Source organism: Bombus vancouverensis, chromosome 6 (genome assembly GCF_051014615.1).
Source record: "Bombus vancouverensis nearcticus chromosome 6, iyBomVanc1_principal, whole genome shotgun sequence".
In the NCBI taxonomy this organism is placed as follows: domain Eukaryota; kingdom Metazoa; phylum Arthropoda; class Insecta; order Hymenoptera; family Apidae; genus Bombus; species Bombus vancouverensis.
This window is the reverse complement of record NC_134916.1, coordinates 11,782,167-11,805,780: the sequence shown is the minus strand read 5'-3', so window position 1 is coordinate 11,805,780 and position 23,614 is coordinate 11,782,167. Positions and strand designations below refer to the sequence as shown.

General features: G+C 44.9%; 1 protein-coding gene across 10 annotated transcripts in view; it reads left to right on the top strand.

Annotated features, from left to right (window-relative positions):
* Positions 1–16,500, top strand: part of OtopLa (proton channel otopetrin-like a) — a 37,810-nt gene extending 21,310 nt beyond the window's left edge. For 6 of the 10 annotated variants that reach the window (XM_076619244.1, XM_033331787.2, XM_033331788.2 and 3 more), the window contains 7 exons: positions 8,099–8,429; positions 8,923–9,031; positions 9,177–9,337; positions 9,420–9,576; positions 9,957–10,429; positions 10,952–11,279; positions 11,519–16,500. In XM_076619244.1, coding sequence (XP_076475359.1) covers positions 8,099–8,429; positions 8,923–9,031; positions 9,177–9,337; positions 9,420–9,576; positions 9,957–10,429; positions 10,952–11,279; positions 11,519–12,213 — 2,254 coding nt within the window. In that variant the 3' untranslated portion in view covers positions 12,214–16,500. Of the gene's footprint in view, positions 1–2,706; positions 3,557–5,663; positions 6,779–7,399; positions 7,980–8,098; positions 8,430–8,922; positions 9,032–9,176; positions 9,338–9,419; positions 9,577–9,956; positions 10,430–10,951; positions 11,280–11,518 lie in introns of those variants that run through there. The other 4 variants (XM_076619246.1, XM_076619245.1, XM_033331795.2 and 1 more) reach the window with 4 other exon arrangements.
* Positions 16,501–23,614: the final 7,114 nt, after the last annotated feature.

The window sequence follows — 23,614 nt, the reverse complement described above, 5'->3', positions numbered from 1 at the left end:
CGTCAAAGAAGAGTGGGAGAATCTACGAGTCAATGGAGAAGGTATCGTGATACAGGGGAAGGGAGACGCGTTGAAAGTGATCGTAAAATATCGACGAAACAAACCGTGAGACTTTGCTACTCGAGGGGGAAACTTAAATGGTAATGAATTACACACGACCACCAGATCTATAGGAAAAAAAAGAAGGATCAGTACGAGATATTATTACCCTGGCGATCACGAAATTATTTTTCGAATTTACGATTGTGGAGAATCCGGGTGTATGGTACGAATGGCGGATGTATAGTACGATATCTTGCCGAATGATATCTTATGCTGAATGACAGAGTATGATAGCGTACTCGAGTTTTCGGGAGAATTGATCGCGAAAAGAGCCGCGAGGGGAATTCGCGATAGCGCACGCGTTTCCCATACAGAAATTCACGTAGACAAAAGACACGGCTCCCTCCTGACGACGACGATGCAGGACGAGTTACCGGCAAAGGGTGCTTCACCGATTCTTGTTAACCATAGACAGCGACTGTGCTGGAGCGGGAGGAGGAGCTCGTACAAAGGCTGCTGGTAAATGCATCGATGCCAGGTCTTTAGCATCCACCACGTCCGGGAGGCTGCAAATAGATGCGAAAGGATATTTAAATAACGCAAGATGGGGATAAAAATGGAAAAAAGAGGACGTTGCCTGAATGTTTATTCAGCGTTTATCATTGGCGGGTGTGAATGAACACGGTCGCCAGAGACAAGACGGTGAAAAAGGCCACCGGGAAAGAGGGATTTTCGTTGGCGCTGCAACTTCCGCTGTCGTGATTCCGCGAAACGCGTGGATTAAAAAGAGGTCGGCGAGAAAGGCTTGGAAGAAGATCGAAGAATCAGCTCCGACGTTGCTTTTCGTCGCGTAAAGACGACTTGCAACGACTGTTGCGAGGATACAGATTTGCCATTGGCGAAGCACGCGGGCTCGCGACGCTACTCCGAAAACCCAGTGACCGCGATTACGAGCAACGTCGGTGAGAGTCGGGAGACGAAACGCGTGGAAAAGCTGAAAAGGAAAGCGAGGATCGAATCAAGGAGTGAGCCTTTGGCCCGTAATTGACGTTGAATCGAGAAAACAACACGAAGTCATCCGGAGTTCCGCGTGGTTGTACGAGGAAATGGAAGAAAAAAGGGGATAAAGAGGAAGAAGAGTAGAAGAAAGAGAGACGAGTTTGGAAAGAAAGCAGAGCGGAGCAGGAACGAAAATGGGGACATGGCATGCACGAGGAGAAAAAATTCATGACCCGACCGAAGATTCCAAGGGAACAAAAGGAGTCCCAGCTTCGAGGTAGCTTGGTAGCCGAGAGGAATCGTGGTGGAGGATTCTCGTTGGATCTCCGCGTACGAGACCACAGCCAGGGGTGGAGGGAATGGAATGCATGGAAAAAGGAGCGGAGGAGCGAAAAGGGTGAAAAAGACAAGAGACACCGTAGGGAAAGATCGCGAGAAGGAGATGAAATATATTGGGGAGAAAGAGGCCAGGGTTGCGAGAAGGAGATAGGCGAAAAGAGCGATATAGAGTGAAAGCCGCGGTTCGTAGTGCGCTTGTGCAAGAAGCTGCCGCTGCCCGGGAAGAGACCTCCCGGCCAGCCTCAGTCTCCGGGATGCTGGGGGCGGCGATCGTGATTCTACCCCCATTTCATCGTGCTCCGATAACATAGTCCATCTCGCTCGGCTCCTGTCCATCCGTCCATCTCTCGCTCTGCTCCCGTTCCTCTCGGATTAACCCTCGACGCTTGTGTTTACACCGGCTATCGTAAGGTAGACTCCCTTTCGGTGTCTACCTTACCATCTTCATCATCCGCTCTTCCATTCCTCTTTCTCCCTTTTTCCCGATTCCACGTTCTACGCGACTTACGAATCCTACACGCTTGTCTTCGTCCTACTCTCCTTCCCTCTTTCTCTATCCCCATCCTCCGTGTCTGGCCCTTGCCCCCTCTCCTCTCCCGTCAGCATCAACTTCCTCTTTCTCTCACCGATCTTCCATCCTCCATCCCTTCTCCGTCTCTCCGCTTCACACCCTTCTCCGCCGAACCCTGGGTGCAGTCACCGCGAGAACCTTCAGCCAACCACCTCTCTAGCAGGTGAGCTTTCTTGGTCGCGTACTCGGTGACTGGATAGTTCGTTGGTTCGTTCGTTGGTCCGTCGTCGGTTGGTACGTCGGCGTTCGTCGAGGTGTGTGCATTGCACTCGGTTGGTAATCGTAGCCGCGCGTCGCCCGTCGCCTGTCGCCCATCGGCCGTCGCCTGTCGTCGTGCTCGTCATCAGTCATCGGAGCGAGAGTGCTCGATCCTCCCAGCCTCAGGTTCGGTCGTGTGCATGGGATTTTCCATTAGCTCGTTCAACTAAGTGCGCGGGATCAGAGAGAGAGAAAACCTTTGGGGTGGCCCACAGCTTCGTTCCTCCCGACGTTCTTCTTTCCCAACTCTGATCGCGGTCCTTTCTCTCGCCCTTTGGCCACGCTCCTTCCTCTCCCTTCGCCCTCTGTCGCGCCTTTCCCTTCTCTTTGTTTCCTCGCGTTCGATCGCGACTACGCGGTCGCCGAGCCGAACCGCCCTTTCAATTCCAGCTCCAAAATCTCGCCCGACCCTTCCTCTTTTCTCTCACCATATCCGACCAGTCGACCGTTGGTCGATAAATTTCTTCGGGAGTAGGGGAATAAAAGGAGCGGGACGCGTTCTTTGTTGATAAATCTTTTGCTGAAAAAAAAAGAAAAAAAAAACATCGACAACACCTGAAAAAAATCTGTCAATCTTACTACACGCGCTCGTCATCCGTTCCATCGATATTCATTTATACGTATCTCATTAAACTTCGTACACTATCATTCATCTGATCCGAGGACCGAGGTGAGGCGCAGCAAAAAGTCCAAGGGGCGAACGCGCAGGCGTGATCCGCGGAATCGAATAAACAGAGAGCAACAATTTGGGGAGAGAGTTTTTGACTCGCGCTCGCTGCCCTCATTTTCGGAAATGGTGTCTCGAAACCTTCCATCCGTGTCGATTCTCTGGCGTTTCGCGCCCCGATCAGCTTCCGTTCGCTCTGTTCGATCCGATATCTCTCTTTATTCGCTACTATCGAGGCAGTAGACGAGCGTGTCGAAGCTTCAACGACGAGGGGAGGATTTTTCAGTCAAAATATCGTGGACACTTCGAACGGTGCTCTAGTTGTTCGCCAAAATGGCGGCTGTGTCGTAATCGAGCTTCTGTCGGAGTGGGAATCTCGCGTTTGGATCTCAGAATAGGAAAATCGTGGTATATTCCCGGTGAGATCCAGCCGTGTCTTTTACCGATCGTTAGGGTCCATTGTGAGGGGAGAAGAAATCCGCGATGGTGGGTGGTGGTGATTGCAAGGTCGCCACTGTGGAGGTGGAGGCTGCCGCTGCAGACAACACGGCGACGCTCCCGGTGACCAGGCCTCTGAATCCGCAAAACTCGTCGCCAAACGCGCAGGACAACGCCGAGAAGAACAACGCGGCGAACAAAGAGATGGAGCTGAAGAACGTGCGCTCGACCCCAGCGAAAAAGTAAGACCGGCTGCTGTAGACGTAGAGAAACATCATCTGAGAAAGCAGAGCCGTCATTTTCCATTTACGTTTCTTTTTCATTTCTTCTTTTCTTTTTCATCGTTTCCTCGACACATCGCTTGTCCCAGTAGTAAATGCAACGTGACGACTGTCGCGTCCTTTTAGTCGACTCAATTTCCTTTTATTTAACCGTCGTGTCAATTTGACCTATTAAAAACGTGTCGGAGCATGAACATCGGTCGTTTGCGCATTTTAACGAGGGATTAGCCGAACGTTACCGTTTTTTTTCCACGGCGCAATTACGAGGAGAAACGGGACTAGGTCAAGAATCCACTTGACCAAAGCTCTCGTGATCTGCACGCTAACGAATGGTAATTATCTAGGAGCACCAGTTGAACCTCTCTGGAAATTCTCGCTTTTCGATTCTTTGTTACGCCGTCGACGTTTGCTTTGAATTACCCTCGATAAGAGGATAGTTAAAAATTCGTAGGGTCGGGGAAAAACAATTTGTTATTTAAATGGAATTAATAAACATCGTACTATAGGATAATTAGGTCGACCTAATTAAAAATTCCACGAGCGAACTCGCGAACATTTTCTCGATACTTCGTGTTTATGGCTCATAGAATGAACGTGGGAAAGTATCGTCATTCCAGTGGAATGTTCGATCAGCTACCCGTTCTGGAATTTCGATAACGCATCGATGAATACTGGGCCGAACGTCGCCCGACGTCGGGATGTCCACGTTGGAAAGCAACTTCCGGAAACACGAGCATGCAACATATGCAGTGGATCCCGGAAGAGCGATTCTCTGTTAGACGGCTTCCGCTCGAGAACGTCTAAGCAGACGCGCGTGTAACGATTTCCACTCTTAAACCGATTCAACGCCTCGCTTTCTACACAATGGGTTGCGTTTTTCCCACGATGTGACGCTTTTCAAAGCACACCCACGATTAGCGAGCAAAGACAAGAGATGAGGACTGATCGAATGAATGTATGGCTGCTTCAATAGGCGCAACGAGAAAAGAATACAGAGCCCCGTAATGCGTGATATAATCGAGAGAGAACCCGCATGTTAAATAAATTTCACAATACAAATATCTGTGTGTCTATGCAACCTTAGTCCAATCGTTATTATTCATAAAAGAATACTATAAAAAGATATTCGTAATCAGTGACGATACATATACATCATACATATACAGACAGTGTTTTTTTTCAAAAGAAAGAAGCAGATAGGATAGCAAAATCGTTTTACCATTGAGAAAGAAACTTTATAGTTGGAAATAATTCCAAGTCTGCAGACATACAAATATCTAATATATAAGCCTCAGTCAGTGTAATTTTCCAAGTGAAAGAAGATTTAGACAAAGTAACAAAATTTGTCTCGTACTATTGGTAAAAGGAGACGATAAGATAAAAATATTGCAAGTCTACGGTAGTATATTTTGTGCGTAAAACGTCGTTCTCCATAGGCATACCATTCATTACAGGATACTCTGTGTATTCGACTCGAAATGGCGGCTTTCGTCTGCGTGTCTATTTACGACGCACTTCGTTAGCTGTCGCGCTGCTGCCTATGAAGCGTCTTGCGTCTAGTGTGCATTATACGCGGCCCCGAGTTATGCACTCGCGCACGTACACCACCTACTACCCCAGGCTGAAAGAAGTAACTAACCGACCGAGGTTGCGGCCACGAACGAATGGAAATCATTCTCGAGAAAGAATCGAGGAAGTGGAGCGCGAACGTATTTCGAGGAGGGACGGTATACGTGTGTTTTATCTTCGATATATCGAGCTAGCCCAAGGGAATAGAGGTGAGACAGGCCGACGAGCATTAACCCTGGGACGCGACGACACCTTTTTTTCATGGAAATTGATGAACGCGTGTGAAGCGTAAAACGGGAGGCAAGGGAGCGCTCGCGTGTTCTCTTCGTAATAGTGGGATTAGAGAATAGTGAAAAAAGAGAACGGGAGGACAACTGTCTATAGGACGGTGAATGAAACCTCTTTAACGCCTACGATACGCTTGGAGATATAATAAAACAGAAAATCTTGCGCCCAATCGATGAATTAATTTCCCTTCTTTACATCGAGAGGACAAAGAGTGGGAAAGAAACAAAGAAGAAAATGATGCGGACAGCGAACATCGATCGGTTGATAATGGCGCGAACTAGTTTCGCTGCGATTTATAATTTATTACTATCGATCGAGCGGTAAAGTATGACAGTGATACGACGATATATAGATGCAACACGGCCGAGCAATACCTTCTCGAATTACACAGTCGCAGTCGCAATTGCATTAACACGGGTTGAAAGCGACGCTTCGTCCGTCTAGAGTCTAGACGCTGAGACAAGACAGTATTACGGGTCTCGTGAACGTGACTGTACATACCTCCGTGCCGCCAACACGACCAGCACGACACGCTCGTAAAACAATCTGTGTAACACACCACCGAAAATAACGCTAAAACGTTCTCGTGAATCAACTACAGTACGAAACAGCGAGCTAAAATTGCCTGTGGTTAAAATAGAACCGAAATTAACACACATTTTTTTAAATGATCAACAAAATGAACGTCGAGTATCTCATTGAACGAAACGACGGAACGACGTTAAATTAAATGCTTGGGCGATGGGCTTGACCGAGAAACGTGAAAACGATCCGACGTGAATATACGTAAACGACTGCTGATGAAGAATACAGTCGTGATTGAACGCGAAGGGGAGAGCGAAATTCGTCGTCAGGACACAGATGAGGCGGGAGCGAGTCGAGAGAGCGAGGTATAGAGCGAAAGACCAGCGGCTGAAAGTCGGTACTTCGAAATATCGACCGTGTGACAGCCTGGTTCGCTCGGAGTCTGTGCTATCCGCCACTGTTTCCACTTCTCGCCGCTTTTCTTCTTCGGAAGTGGAAAAAAAGGCCATACCGCGGGGGGACACGCGCCCTGCCTTCGCTTCTCTCTATTTTTGTCTTCCATCGCTACGAAAACTTTGGAAATTTTCATCCCTCCGGGCACCTTCATTCATCGCCCTTGACTCGCCTCGCTATCTTGCTCCTGGCAAGAGACGTTCCGCGTGAGAAATCTGCGAAATTTTAACGATAATTCGGAGCGACATTAAAAACGGAAAAAACATTCACATTTCACATTTTACGAGTATAAAAAACACGAGTTTCTAGTGCTTTTCTTTTCCTTCTTGCAAAAATTATTTTAACATGGTAAGTGTAAAAAGTATATTTATTATGTAACACAGAGACTTCGAAGTTAAACGAAGAAGAAAATTACGTAGGTAGATGGTAGGTAGATGGTAGGTAGATCGCGGAAATATCAACGGGTTATGGTTGGAGAAAGATACAAAAGCTGGATGGAAAAATCTAATCTCGCTAAATATCACGATTCTTTATCCGGCCCGCGATGTAATCATCGAAGAGTAGAAAAAAATGCCTGACACGAGTGTACAGACTCGTGCGGAACACAATAAAGTCTGCGCTCCAACCCCTGAAATGCCAGCGTGACAAAGGGTGGTTAAGCCCTTCTCGACGAAGATGCACCATACGTCGCCGAGCCCCTGATATTCCCGTGCAGACGTCGCGACGCGGTGCAATTGCACCGCAGACGCTCCGCGGATTTCGAAATATCTCTTTGCTTTTTCTTTCGCTCGTATTCTTGTTATTATCGTTTTGATTGCGTGCGCGTCTGCGTCATCTTCCTGTCAGGTAGGTCGCAGGAAGAAACCGGTTTCTCGCGCGATTAATTTCCAACGTGATCGACCAGCAACGCACTCTCCCCTTCGCGTACGCAAATTATCGATTTCGCGACCTAACCTTTAATGAGAAAAGAACGCCGTGGCGGACGAACGGTGCAGAAGCGCGAGAGTTCGAGGTGCAGCGTCGCTGAACCTTGCATCGTCGGACGAAAATTTTTGAACCAGTTTGCGTCAAGAGTTTCGTGGACTGGCGTATGCGAACGATCACGATCGAAGAGTCGAATGAAGATGGAGGAGTACGCGAGTGGGTAAATGCGAATGATCGAATAAACAATTTACGGGAATAGAGGAAGAAGAAGAGAGAAGGAGGCTGTGAAAAATCAACCAGAGTTCGATGCTCGGTGGTCCAACGTACGTTCGACATCGAAAATAGCATGCCAGTGAATCGAGTATCCAGTACAGCAGCCGGCGCTAGCAAATAATTTACTCGGATGCAGGAGTGTAAATACAGCTCGACGTTGACTCGTCTGTGATATTCGTAGCTGCGAAGTAGAAAACGCTTGTTAGAAAGAAAAGTGTCGCGTACGTGAAGTCGGCTTCGATCAATTCGCCATGGAAGTGGAAACAGTGCCGTGTATGGAGAACAATAACGTAAACAGAGCCGGGGGTGTTCCAAGACATGGTAGTAGGGTACAAATAGTCCGAAAGACACGGTGAGACTCGAGGAATAACGAAATTCTGATCGTTGAAGAGATACAACGATCGCGAGGATCGTGTTTGATTCGCGTTGCTCGACATATACGCACGAGTTCTCGTTCTTTTTTTCTTGCAGGACGTCGCTGTTCATTATCATGAGTTTCATCTACGCGAAACTACTGGTGGTGGTATGCATCGCTTATGTGATAAGCGAGGTGGTCACGCACAAACTGCCCCTGTATTACTACGAGGGATTCTTCACGTATCTGTACGGTGTTAGCATCTTATTCCTGTTGTACGTGTTCTGCTTCCTACTTCAAGAAAGCGCCTGCTGCTCGAGAGGCAGCGACACACCACCGCCACCTCCGAGGCCACCGAAACCACCTAAGGAACCGAAGGAGAAAAACAAGAAAAAGGACAAAAAGGACAAAGAGCAGAAGTCGTCGAAAAACAAGAAAGAGTACCAGGTCGGATTTCAGAGATCTTCAACTTCCTTGTATCGTACTGTCTTAAGTATTTTAAGCTTCAGATATATCGATAAGATAGATTTAACTTGTTAACGTACAAGCAAGAATTCGTAATTCATTTGTAATAGCAACTAGAAATACTGGGTCACGTAACGTTAATAATTTCGTTGTAACGTGTCCTGTAGAACGAGTATTGAACCGATACGACGACGCAATTTTAAAAGAGACGCTGACGTAAGTGGGTTATCTGTCGTCGACGACTATCTATCAAAAGGCGCATGCTACAGTTCCCTTATTCATTGTCACGCGAATCTTCTTCCAAACTGAAACTCGACAGTCCCATTCTCGTTAAAGCTGTCCTTTCGGTATCGAGACAGTATTTAAAAAATTAATTCCAGCCGCGAAATTAAACGTAGTTCGATGGTGTAGTTGGCTGGTTCAGCTACCCGTTGAATTTCACGACGATTTCCTGAGAGAGAAAAAATTGATTTAGGACGCCGCTGATGTCGAGGCTGGCGTGGCCACACGGGCTCTGCGGAAGCGGAAGACTTCGCAAAACGACCAGAGTCATGGAAGCTTTTTCCTCAGAATCGGAGCAATTGGTGAGAAAATTGAATTTCACATTTGAAATTCAAACGTGAGTTAGATTCGGACTTAAGTTTAACTCGAATTTCCGTTCAAATTTAAATTCAAATCCAAATAGAACGATTTATTTCGAAAAACGAATTTTACTTCGTTTGTTCGTAGCTTTCGGCTTGGGTACGATGGTCTACAATGGTTTAGAATTCGGCACATTTTTCGAGGTACCACCTACGTCACCGTGTTACCAGATTCTCCAAGGTGTGAATCCGGTTCTGCAAATGATTTTCACGTTCATGCAGATGTATTTCATCTTCATGAACTCGAGGGTAGGTAGACGAGCGTATCGGCAAATAACCGTCATCCTTTCACGTAACTTCCGAATATGAGATTGACTATCCGTTTTCCCAGCTCAACATTCATCGGTTCAAAGTGATCGCGCGTTTCGGGCTGATGCACGTGGTGGCTACCAATCTTTGCGTCTGGATTCGTACTTTGGTATTGGAAAGTATCAAGGAGATCACGAAGCATCATCAGAAAATGGGTCAAGTCGAGGCGGGCATTCTTGGTAAATTCTCATTATAAAGGAAGATCAACATTTGAGAAGTATTGGGAGCAAAACTGGACTAATCTTACGTGACTACGATATTTAGAAGATCGTAATTTATTATAAAAATAAGAAAATAATATTTTACATGTATTTGCAAATAAACGTTTGAGATCTATCGTTTTGTACAAAGAGAGATAGAAATGGACGAGGTTTGCTATACATTCGCCACAATCTCAGCTACGAGAATTGACTGGTTAACACAGTTTATTGGAATAGATTGATACTGCAAACTCGCGTTAAAAAATATTGCTTGGTTCGCTGTTACTCCCAATACTCCAAGCGACGTAGAAATAAGCGTCCCAAGAAATTTCGCTAATATCGTGATCGAATATATTTAGAGAGCATCAAACAGCACTCGATGAGAAACGCGGGAGCCATATTGGGAACTGCACCTCGGGATGTGGCTCTTTTGCGCGAGGCGCCATTAACCGCCACGAGGTCATCGACCGTTTCAACGTCGGTCGCAAGCACGATAGCTGCCTCGTTGGGTCGAGTGATGAGAACGACGGCAAGGGCGATCGCGAGAGCTGTCACGACCCCAACGTCGACTACTACCGGCTGGAACCCTCCGATCTCAACGACTACTTCCACCTCAACTCCCCAGCCGAGTTTGACTACAACCACTGCCAACACTTTGTCCACTTTCCTAACTACGTTCACGTCGAAAGCCACCACCGAGGAAAGGACAACCCCGACTACTCCCAGTACAACTACCACGACCACCACTACTACCACCACCACACCGTCCACCACTTTCTCGTCTTTCTTCATAGAACTTTTTGACGCTCCTCAAGCCGAAAACAAGGAAGAGGTAAAGATATTTCGAGTGCATTTTACGTACGCTGGAACTCCATTTACCGCGACGAAATTTTAATTACGATCTGATTAAATAATCAGCTTTCGTCCCTTGACTACGCTTACTTGTACACGAATTTCTATTAAAATGGTAATCGCTTAAAATGATCTCACTTAAATTCAAACGAGCCAGCTCTGTTACTTTCTGCTAATCTGGAATGTCTCGAGCTGGGCGTAACTTAAATTCATTAACAGAGAAAGCAAATAATTATGGCAAAGCTAGATCTATTCTTTCTCTTCGTCGAGGAGTTCGAGAGTAGCTGTTGGAACAAAATCCGGTCCTCTTAATTTACCATAATTTAAGCGGATTCTAGTACGTACGAACGAACAGTAGCAGCAAGCGAAGGGAATCAGTGTACTCTTATTATATGAATTGTTTGTACTGCTCTATATACGATCCTATGTATCTATATATGATCTATAGGATCATTTGTAAGTAAAGACATTGGTAAATAAATCTTGTGACGAAATATTATAGATACACCAAATCTTCGATGTGAATAACCAGACAAATAGCAGCGAATATTGGAGCCCAAATTTTGGAGCCTACGCGGAGGCATTAACGGACGAGGAGATCGCATCCAATTCGTGCGGTCGTGTCAATATCATGGGGACTATCGTGCAAGACGCAGAACCGTATCTATTTCCATTCATTATCGAGTACAGTTTGATTGGCGCCGCTGTGATTTACGTCATGTGGAAACACATTGGACGACATCCTCGTTGGCCGCATCAAGTGGAAGCAGACCTTGAGCGCCGCCTCGAGGCTATGCTGTCTCGAAGAGCCGTCGCTTTGGCTCATGCAGGTAATTTCATTTATTTTTTCGCGATTAATGCAACCCCAAACGGTTAAAATCACTTAGCATTTTCTTTCAAGAAAAGAAGCATTCATATTATAATTTACATAATAGTAGCTCGTCCAAGGTTTCATCTCCAAATGACTATGATTAAATCTTTGGCTTAAAATAACCATTCGCAAGACTGCTTAAAATAACGTTGGGCTAACGCAGGGCAAGACTAAACTCATCTCTCAACGCAAAAATAGGTCACACAAGGGTGGACTGTGTAGGAGCGAGCAAAGGACTATTCTTCGGCCTGTTGCTGCTGGTTGGCTCCCTCATCTGCTTGATCCTCTTCTTCGTGCTGATCCATCATCCGGACTTCGGTCTCGTCGCCATTTACCTAGCAGACGTCTCCCATTGCGTGTTAATGGTCCTGTCAATCGTCGCCATAATCGTCGGATTTATACGGGTGCAGAGCTTGAAATTCAAAGCCGAAGAGCAAAGCGACCTGAACGACATCCTTCTTCGCGTTTCTGGCTTCGGCCTCTTCGTCTACGCGGTGTTCAGCGTGATTGCCGGTTCCTTAGCAGCGTTCACACACGAACCCAATCTTCTGGTGATGGTGACCGGTCTTCTGTCGGTCGCACAGGTGATCCTTCAGATGCTGTTCATCGCGGACGTTTCTCGTAGAAGGGTTCACCTGCCGGAGCACGATCGCAGCAAGCCTGGCCGACAGGTAGTCACCTTCCTGTTGATCTGCAACCTGACCATGTGGGTCATCTACACGTTCGAGTCGCAGAAAGTGATGGCGAACCCGGTGCAGCTCGATTTCTACGGGTTCCTCGCCTGGGCCATCGTGCAGAGGGTCACTCTGCCGCTCTGCATCTTCCACAGGTTCCACAGCGCGGTCACGTTCGCGGAGATCTGGAAGACCAGCTATAAAGCGCGTCTCGACTAGACGAACAGGCCGTTCATTGGGATCAATGGCCCGGAGTGATCGTCGTTCGTAGACAGAATCGAGAAAGATTTGGAGAATGGAGAACGACACGAGGCCGAAGTTGCCTCTCGACGACAAACAACATTCTTGGCTGCACGATCGATCTCGAGGTTTCGGTCGATCTTTTCGTCACTCGAGTCCATCGCGAGTCAAACACTTGGACAAAAGGATGGATTACCAGCAGGTAAGAGAGGCTTCGAGGTTTCAACGAGTCACTCTGATCAAAGCCGATAATTGGACATATCTTGGGGCGTTCGTGGATCGCCGGAGAAATCGGGGCAGCTTCCGGTCTCTTCTTTAAAATCTTGGCGAAAACAGCCGAGTAAGCACGGAACGACGAGCGGAATAGGAACGACGACGAAGACGTTGCTTTTACGGTGCTCGTCGAGGAAAGAACGGAAAACTCGATCGACGATTTAAAAGTCGGGGGTCAAAGTAAAAGGCGCAGGTGTCGATGCTGCGTGTTCGAGGTCGGGGCTTCGCGAAGAAACCGCAAAGGATCGCGAAGCGTCGTTTTATTTTTTTACGCGCATTATGTATTTTATCCTCGGTTCTCTTAGCTTAAAAAACAGCTTGGACGTTGCTTCCTTGATCGGTAAAGTGAGTCGAGAGAGCACGGATCAGGAGGAACAGGTCGATCAATGACCGCCGAGAAAAAAAGAAAACGAAAATTTCGCATAGGTACAAAACGTATAATTAAACCGATTGTATTCGCCATAAAGCACAAAAAGTTCTAGAGAAAACCATACGAACACAGTGTACGTGCAATACCATTTCACGAAATAGGGCCCATTTCCTTTCACCGTGTTTCACATCTTTTACGATCTCTATATACTGCCGTCAAATTTTCTACTTTTATATATTATATATGTACCTTCGCCCCATCGTGCATCGAGAGCATTTAAGAGATCGCTTCGCTCTTCGACACCTCGGCATCGATCAAAAACATTTTCAATCGCAAACTCGAACTTGCTCAAACGATATCGCTTCCATCGTTCGACCGAGGTGTGCCAACGATCCAATTAGAAATTTTTCAGTAAAAAGTGGACATTAGCAATCACGGTACCTAGAAGAGAACGAGGAGCGAACGAACGATCTTCTTAACGAGTCACCTCATATTAGCGATCGAGTATATTCTTCGTTAGCATGGCACACGATAGTTCTAGATAAATAGCCACGTGATCCCTTTCTCGTGACAAAAAAAAAGAAAAAAGAAAAACGCGGGAAACGTTGAACAGTCGAAGAAATGAGAAAAGACGCAAGACTCGATGCAGGAACAGGGTAATTCCTTTTCGCCGCGTTCAAGCAAGACGCTTGACGTTTTGACACGACGCTTTTTGGTCTCGCGAACGATATCTTTTTGTTCTGACGAGTACAAGGACGAAATTTGGCCGCTCGTTTGCCGATCGATCGACAAAAGGAAATCAAAGAACCGGAAGGAGAAGGCGCGCCAAAACAATTTCGACGTTCTTTCTCGTTGCGTGCTGCAAAGTACAAAAACTGTTTCTAACTTTTAGAATCTTTTATCGACACACCATTTCGACATTCATGCTCCGCAGAGTGTTCCGACGACATCGAAGCATGTATTCGAATCGAATGACGTGCATGTATAAAAGAAAACGGGACAGAAGAATGGACGAGAAAGACGACGACGACGACGTTAGCGAGAAAACAGGATGAAAAATTGTGTATAAAGAGTAGAGTGTATTCTTCTTTCTTCGTTTTTTTTCCTTCCTTTTTTGTTCGAAATAAATCCGGGCGCTCGAAACAGGCTCGAGAATGTTCGCACTACGGCGAAGAGGTGAGAAACCACGAATGTAGATTTTATCGCGAGACTAAGAGATTAAGAGTAAAGAAATATTGTAGACGATGTGTTAAGATGAACGTGCAAGAGAAGATTATACGACGATGAAATTATAGTCGGTACACTAGTAGTGAATCTTACATACACACACATATACATACACACAATCACACATACCATTCACGGAAAGTTATTGTTAATTAACGTCGTCGATTAGCTTCCAAAGTTATCTCGAGAATCGAGAGAAATGAAAAGAGATAGATCGACCTTTCACACTTAATTCGCTATGGATATCGTACATTGTAGATGGTTGAGCAAGCAAACCAAGAGAGAACACACGTGTTTACATAGTCGTTATACATTGAAAATCCCTCCACGGATTCCGTGAAACTCAGAAAGGAAATACTCCAACCCCGCCCTAACAGAAAGCCTCCCCGGTCGAAGTACGTACCTAGCTACTCGAGTCTAAATATTTTAATTCTTAGACATATGTATAGGTGAAAGAGATATAAAGAGCGAAAGGGGGGAATGGGATGATGGAAACGAGGGGGACGAAGTTGTGACACTAGTTATACATAAAGATTAATTATACATAATTGTAATCCGAGACGACATTATTAAAAGGTAATACGATATAAATATAAAAAAAATTAAAAAATATATTATATATATAGATAGATAGATATATTATATATATATAAATATATATATATATAAATATATATAAATATAAATACAATTATATGGAGATCTTTTATTGACTTCGATGTGCGCGACTGCGATTGGAATGCTGCGTGCGAATATGTAAATAACGATGCACAGTAAGTTATTGTTCAGCAGAATGTCTGTGAAACGAAGAGCAATTTTGTTGCGAGTTCTGTTCTCGAGGTGTTTTCGATAGAAAGGGGGTGCCGCGTCTCTTTCCCTTAAATTGTGATGCAAAAACCTCATCAAACCCCTCCTTGAAAGTTCAAATAAAAGCAGGTTAGTTTCGTCGTCGACTATTTTACGACCGATCGATCGATTTTAGTCAGAGCGCGTGTCAATTGAAATCGATTGAAATCAATTGAAAACGTGGTTCGCACCCCCTTGCCCTCGACTGCCTCGTTTCAACAACCGTGAATCCGCGAAAAAAGCCATAAACCGTACACATCCGCGTCCACTGATTTCGACAACAATCGAACAAAGCAAAGAGAAACGAACGTTCGTTTGGTCTTTCCTCCGCTCGAATCTTTTTCACCATCGCTCTGCGCGAGGATCAGCGTGTACCACAGATCGAAAGGAAGAAGGGGATGCGAGTCCACGGGGATGGGAAAAAGAAATCACTGTGACGTTCTAACAAAAATCTTAGTTAACAAGGCACTGCCACACACAGGACCAACAAAAGTCGAGAAAAGTGATAATAAAGAAGAAAGGCGATAAGGGAGACGTAAAGGAAGCGAAGGAAGCCGAGGCACGCGCAAATACGAAGAGGGAACAAAGAGTAAAGCCAGCGATTTTCGTGCAGAAACGGAAAACGAGCGAAAGATATACGAAACCAGTACCCTTCCAGCGTTTATCGAGAGTGAGTGTACGAGTGAGTCCGGAACGCGTTTGCGCGAGTGATTGAGCAACGGTGCGCGTGCAACACGTTTTTATTCGGCAAACAACGTCTTTGTATACTCTACCCGTGTTCTAGAGAACAGGAGAATCATGGTTCTTGTGTATGTACATCAGTATCTCGATAGTAGCCGTAAGCCTAATCAATGAGTCGCGGATTTGCTTCGAAACTCGTGGAGAACACGCGAATCTTCGATTCAAGAGCTGCAATTAGCTTCTTGGATCAGGTACGGTGGAAAATTACGACTAGAATTACGAGCCATTTTACGAGGAATTTTACGAGAGAAAGATAATTAGAATGACAAAAGGAGTTTGCGCGATCATGCAAACGCACGCTCCTGTGTAATTATTTCCAGTGACGATAAAGAATAAAAAAGAAAAATCCGCGAGGGCGCGAACCAACAGCAAATCCGCGACACGTCGTCATTTAACATTACGTAGTGAGTTTTCGATGTCTTCGAGCATAATTACAGTTTGTACACATATACAATACGCGCGCACAACCGACATATTCACCACTCTATCAGATAGATACGATAATACGAGCAGGTGGCAAACCGAAGAATTCACGCAAACAATGGGATTAGAGTAACGTTTCAATACGCAAGACACAAGGATAAAAGTTCTACAAATTACATGTTGTCGTGTATGCAGTTTCTTCAAGTCGAGTAGCGACGATACGACCGTAAACATTCGTAAAATTCGCTCATTCATCGATTCCCATTTTAATTGTATAACGTTAACACGCCGTTTCATTGTAATCCGTTGAGGTGGTACGATATTGTACCACCGTCATTTGTAACAATATACGATTATATTGGTTAATAAAAGTTATCTAGATGTAATATAGCATTTGGCTTCTGTTTTGCAGTATTTATTACTTTGTTTATAATGCATGCAGAATACAGAGACTACTTTCTCAACGGTACAATATGTTTGTTGACATTAATTTTTATATATATTGCATAAAAAAAATTGATATGCTAAAGGTTAAATTTTAGAAAATATTATGATACACTAGACATTATTACCGTATTGGAATATCACAGTTATATGTATTACAGCTATAAATTATACATATAGCAAAGATATGTAGAGATATAGAATTCTGATTAATATAGAAATATAGAACTCCGCATTTTATTCGGGACAACAACATATACTGTTTTAGACTTTATCTGAAATAATAAGCGAAAGTTCCATTTCCAATCACTATAAACGTCGTAATCTTATTCTCAGTATATTAATCTTATACCGAGTCGGTAATGCTGAAAATGACACTCAAATGATAAGAGAAACAGAAGGTAACTACTATACGAGTAAGTCTAATGTCTAAAGGCAGATGGCAAAGCAGGCCCATGGTGCTGGCAATGCAGTTCTCCACATTGGTCCATTAGAATATATGTAATTGAATTATATATCACATACATAATTCAACGATATCAAACAACATTATTTGAAACCAACAACATAAATACATACCACATAACAGATATTTAAAAAGAAAATATTAATAAATGTATAGAGAAAAGCAACGGCAGATTAAAAGAAAGAAAAAATAAAAGTTCATTGAGGCTTTGGACACCTAAGTTAATTCAGTCTAATTCGAACGTTACAATTCACAATCTATAGCGTAAAGAATCGGCGCAGGAAATAGCAGACACCATGGATAGTTGGAAAACAAACGCGAAACAGGAAACCAGGGAATTGAGCCGAACAAGAAAACGAGCCGTAAAATAGCGGGTCGAACAGAATAAAAAAAACAAAAGAGAAAGCCACGTGAGAATACATATGCATGCGTGGCATGCGTATCGACGACAGAAGAAACGTTCACGGTGAAGAAGCTGCTTGTGAACGACCGGTAAACAATTAGTCGCGCCGTATGGCGATGAATCATTATTAAAGACGATGACGAGCCAACTGTCCTTAGGCACTTCGTTGTCCCGGTCATTGGAACCGGGGTCCTGTTAACATGCGACATTAATTTGCGTAAGGTGTGTTTTGGGGTGCTACTTGAAAGGCAGCGGATGTGGGTGCGCGACAGAAAGGAGATGAACTAAAAGGCGAGGAAGAGCAGCGCTGCCTCTCATTTGCCTTTCAATACCGGTTCCCTTCTTGTCATTGTGACAACGACGCGACTATTGTCGTGCCACCGTACACCATGTATTACCTACCTGTTCGTTCGTGTTCCTGCCAGCGTGGGTGGCGGCCGTGCACACTAGCCGCCGTTTCAACTTATCCTCTCCATAAACCGTATTTTCGTCTGGCACAATTTTCATCAATTTTTAAAAACATAACCACCATAATCGCGTCACTTCGTCTTTCCAATACACTCGTTTTGTCGCGGAACACGGCATCGCTTGCGAAAAATCGGTTCATTATTCAAAACTATATGCACCGAAGTGGCCAAGAATTACGAAACTATAAAAAACATACAAAGGCTACAGGGCAAAAATAGAATAACTGGCATTCTTCGTATTCTACGGCGTTCTTGTTCAATGCGCTTTGCATCAATTTCGCATCACCAAAATCTGTATTTTATAATCTGTATTAGATGTAGATCCAAATGTGAAAAAATCAAGATCGTCACAACATTAGTCATAGGCTTGATTTTTTTTACAAAAATTCGTAGACTTATCGTTCATTTTCTTAGAAGACTCGTATCCTTGAGTCTCGCGTACTATCTTCCTATGCAACTATGTCATACGGAAACATTCCTTTCCAATTGCCAAACCGAATGAAAGTCAGGAAATCAAAGAACATGAATTTATCGCGCTTTTGCTCCGTGATGTCCATATATATCGAGCATTTCCAGTTATAGTTGTGTTCAGAGATATGACAGTTAAAAAGTATTAGAATCGTTTTGAAAAAGTATCCCAAGTATGCTCGAACAATCGTAGTCACAACAAGTAATTTAAACGCTTGTCACCATGCTGCCTCTTGGTCTTAAGCAAGCATGGTAATGAAACGTTTCCGTGAAAACCGTTGCCGTGTTTGTGTAACCTTCCAACATTTCCTTTTGCGTTCCACACCAGCGAAATGCAGGAGGTTCGCGGAATTCTCCAGGGATCATTCGAATATTAATCTGACTCGCATGGACGAGTCCATGAAACCGGTGTTCACGCGTCACAGCATTCCGAGGCCGATTAAAATGCGCGCGTAACGCTAATAAAATTCGCGGAATGACGGATCTCGCACACGTACGTATTACGAGTCGTATCAAGTTATTAAGTCGTCAGAATTTTTGTCATAGCACGCGCGTATAACTCGTGGTCGTCATTTGCGTCAGAGTCTTGTTATCTGCTTCTAATCCGCCTGACGAATACCAACGAGACTTAAAACTCAGATGCTCGTGCAAGTGATCGGGAGCATGGTAACTAAATATAACCTCGCTCGATTTGCGGATGACATCCTAACGCTTGTTAAGCTGTGGTTACATTAGGTACGTTTTCTGACGAATACGATTATTAGAGCAATCAAATACACAGATTCTTACGAGAGTAGTGACAATAGTTCATGGAAGTATTCAAAATTCCAACATTTGTAGAAACTTTTTATCGATGTATTATGTGTATTATACTATGCAACATTTCGAAATATCTTCGGCACTCTAATGAGACACGACGAGGTACGATTACATTGATAGACTTTAAAACAAATTTATATAGAATATTAATGAAGAAAATAGTACATGGAATATATTTAGTGCAAGTGCATATATTGTATATTCGTCGAGATCACAGAAGTATTTAAACGGTTAATCGATCATTGTATTAATAACCCTGAATATTCAATGGGGTAATCTTTAACATTTATTATGTGTTTATGTTTATGATATGTTTAGTAATTTATTACTAGGCACGTAGTATGATAATTTAGAAACTTTTTACTACATGTGTGCAGCAGATATCTTATAGTTTCTGTATAGATTATCAGATTCGTTAAAAATTTGATCAATATAATCTGAATAGTCGTGAATCGCTGTAGTGGCAACGAAATTTCAAAGTATCTGATATAACGCAAAGAATGCATTATACAAAGTAAAATACTTCGAGCCATTCTACGTTATTTTTCGTACGTTTCGAACGAAGATTCTTCGGGACGCGTATCCGCTATAACCGTAGTCTAACGGTAGCCGCTGTTAATGAGCAACGAATTTAAAAGAGAATCTTGAAAAAATGTACCCGTCATTCGTGGACAGAACGTGAAATTGATTAACTGTCTAGATAGACGCCGCATCTAATTGAATATCGTTTCCACGCGTGATAAAGATTAACGAGAAACGGCGGAACGATTCGCCAAGGGGCATGGATGGCCCGACAGTCGCCTTAACTACGGCACACTGACCAGTAGAAGGCGGTACTCGACTAGAAGCCGAAACGCTGTAAAAAAAAAAGTTGCTTCCTCGTTCGTTTTGGGATTCAAGACGGCGTCAGTTGGCAGTTTTCCACTCGAGAAGCAAGGTAATAATCCGTATAATGGCCGTTAAGCGGTCGGTGATAGGCGAGGCGAGGCTAGCGTGGAGTCGAGCGGAGTCGAGCGAACTCGCGAGTGCCCGAGTGGTAACGCGCAACGAAGCGAAGCGAGAGACCGCGCTACTCAGTTTGTACCGCTTAAGCTAATGAGCCACAGATGGCGATATATCGTCGTTGAGCCCCGCGTTCGCATGCACTGTGTATACAATATAAAGTGGGCCGAAATGCGAGGGAGAGGTAGATCAGTCGCGATATCCGAATCGTTGCAAGGTGGCTGAAAAGTCAGGCAAAAGGGGTTGGCCAGGTTCGTTTGGTTCGATGGTTATCTCGACCAGCCGGTCGTACGCGGCTACCGCGTCCGATCCTATCTCGCGATATGCTCCCTCCTCTTAACCCGGTGCACGACCAACCTGCACACCGCTAAATACAAGCGCCCGTCTTTTCGCTGCCGCAGATGTACCGCCCTTTTGCACTGCTTGCCTCGCATTCCTCGACGTACTCGGTCCCCGCTCGTCCTCGCCAAGATTGCCACGATCGCACGCAAAAAGGACGCGATTCCCCGTTTGATGCGTAGCGCGTCGTCGTTTACAGGCACGTGTGTATCGCGAATAAATCTTGTTCGATCCATTGTCTTCTACCGTTACCCTTTTTCAACTTTATCGATTTGCAGTAAGTACACGATAGAAATACGATTTTCTACGATAAAAGGGAAGAACTTTTTCTTCGCTCGCACGACAATTCGTGGAAACGATACGCCAATATATAAACGCATTAACCCTTTCATTCTCAGCAGCAGCTATAGGCGGCAGTCAGATAATGGTTTAATCGGTAATAACGGCGCGACGTTTGTCGATACTTTCGTGAAAAAATATATGGTTCCACGCAGAAAAAATTGAAAGAAATCATGCATTTATTTAAAAGTTTAGAGCGAAATGTACATAAGGAAATGAATAGATATATTCATGGCGCGTTCTTTCCTATAGGGGAATCATACTCACGACCTCGTACGCCGCAAAGGAAGTTTCAGTAGAATAGCGTAATTAGACGATTTGTAGGGAGTTCAAGTAACGATAAGTAGCGATGCATTTTTGATATGAAAAATTGCAGCGAGCACCGATGATATAGATAGGCAGAGATGAAAGAGCCACTAGGGAAATTTATTGACGGAGGAATAGTTAGAGAACAATAGGTGACAAATAATTCATAGAGAATATAAACGGTAGCTGAACAGAAGCATGCCAAAAAAGAAATACGCTCCATAAATCGTATGGAAGCTCGCTAACGAAGAAATCAATTCGATCGTTTTAAATACTCGTGTATATAGATTTTTTTTCATTCAGAATCAGGTGCCTTCTGCGTACTAAAGACGAAAGAGGCAACGCGAGAGAAGAAATTGGCACGCGCGTAAAAAGTTGGCACGTGTATCGCGGATCGAATGGCCGGACGGCTGAAATCTGTCCGAAACGAGAGCAGGTTGAAGGGGACAGCCGCGATTTCACACCGCGGCGCCGCGTCGTGATCCGCGATTTCACGGCAGCTGCACTAGACAGGAACCGAGACATAGCAGGCTCGCGCACGCCGGACAAACTTTCCTGTATATAACGTGAAATCGAGGACAGTCGCGGCGGTTCGGCGTTTGTCTTCGCGAGACAACGATCGCCGATAAAAACCTCCACCTTCTCCACCTCCATCTCCTTCTCTTCCTCACTCCGCCCTTAAACGTCCTCTCTGAAGACACGGAAGGCAACGGAACAATGAGACAGCCACGGTGGCAATCGAATAAAACGATATGGAGCGTGGAGCATACGATCGAAACGCGATAACCAAACATCTACTTTTGTTTGCACTCCTTTGGAAAGTGGGAAGAGCTTCCGCCAAGGTGGAATAAGTGCATCCTTAATTAGCTCGCGGATCTGCCGATAAAAGGATAATAGGTAGAACGGAGTGCATCTATTTCCTTCGCTCAGTAGCTCACGGTGTTTGTCTACGGTCAGACTTTTCTTTCGTTGGCAGTCGTTAGCGTTGGATTTCATCGACGCGTGAAGATATACCGTCTCCGACCATCTACACACGCTCGAACCGAATCGCACGTCGCGTCGCTGCGATGCTAGAACACGGCTATAATTTCACCGTTTCTTCAGCTCCCACGGAATAGCAATTACCCTCTATCGAGACATCTCTAAATTGCTCTCGGATTGCGCACTTACTCGAAGAAACGGTAACTCCTCCAAAGGAAAAAATACGAGCACTATTTTGCGAGGATAAAGCCGGAGCTCGAGCTACCTCTTGTACCCGGTAAACGTTCGATCGTCAAAAGTCGAAGAGCGGTCGCGGAGTATTTTATACGGAGCACGTTTAAAATTCACCGCGGTCAACTCTATCCCATAAACGCGGAACGTAACGGCGGCTATATTATCGGGGAAATTACGTGCGATGCATGTACGCGGCCAGAACCAAATGAAATTGTGCGAACAACAACGACTAAGAATTTCCACCGCGTTTCCGCGTCCTTGCCACAGGGGGGGGGGGCCGCTCGCGACGTCCACACCGTGACGCTCCTAAATCCTCCAGGCATTTTTTTTGCCCGCGGCACGAAACGACGTGGGCGGTTGCATAAAGTAGGTAGCCTGTACTTATCTACACAGCGCGCACAAACGGCCACGGTTACAACGACCTACGGGCTCGTACTTATGTTAAATTACAGGTGGACACACGCGCCACGGCCATTAGTTTTCTCTCCTATGCACGCTTAGTTTCTGTCGGTCTTGCAAGTTGCTTCGTCTACCGTTTACGCGAATATTTCATCGATTTATAGGTAATTCTTGCGTGTAAAAGATAAAGAGGGACAGAGAGAGAAAGACAAGGCAAAAAGAGAAAAAAACGAGACTGACTATAACCAACTGGCTATTGAAACAAATAGCCGACGATTTAGCTGCCGAGGATCGAGCGACTATTAGATTCTTTGAAAGACAAGTGATGACGAATCGAACGATAGTCGAACGATAATCGTGCATTCTCTGTTCGATTGATAATAGCGTACGAAAGAAAAGATCGGAAGCAGTTTCGGCAGGAAAACTGCGTTCAAGTAAAATATCGACGATGGACCGGTAAATAAGTAATACACGTTCTGGCCTGAACATCTCTCGTGACTGTATCCTCTCTCTCAAAGACCTTCGGACGGACGCGTAGGTACACATGCGTGCGAATGCACCACAGTCCGATTACCTGTCTTGTAACACCTGATCGTCTCTTGCCGCCCTCGTCCGCCAAGATATGCTCGCCTCCCTTTCAGTCCGGTGAAATTCTTCGGTTTCGCGCGCCACCACGAACAATTCATCGTCAATGAGTTCGCGGTCTGTCCTCGAGTTGCTTCCATCATCGATCTCCTTCTCACGGTTTCTCCTCGCAGACGGAGACCGCATTTTCGAACGGAAAGAACGGCGAAGAAAGAAAACGAATGGGAGCACCGATCAGACAAAGAACG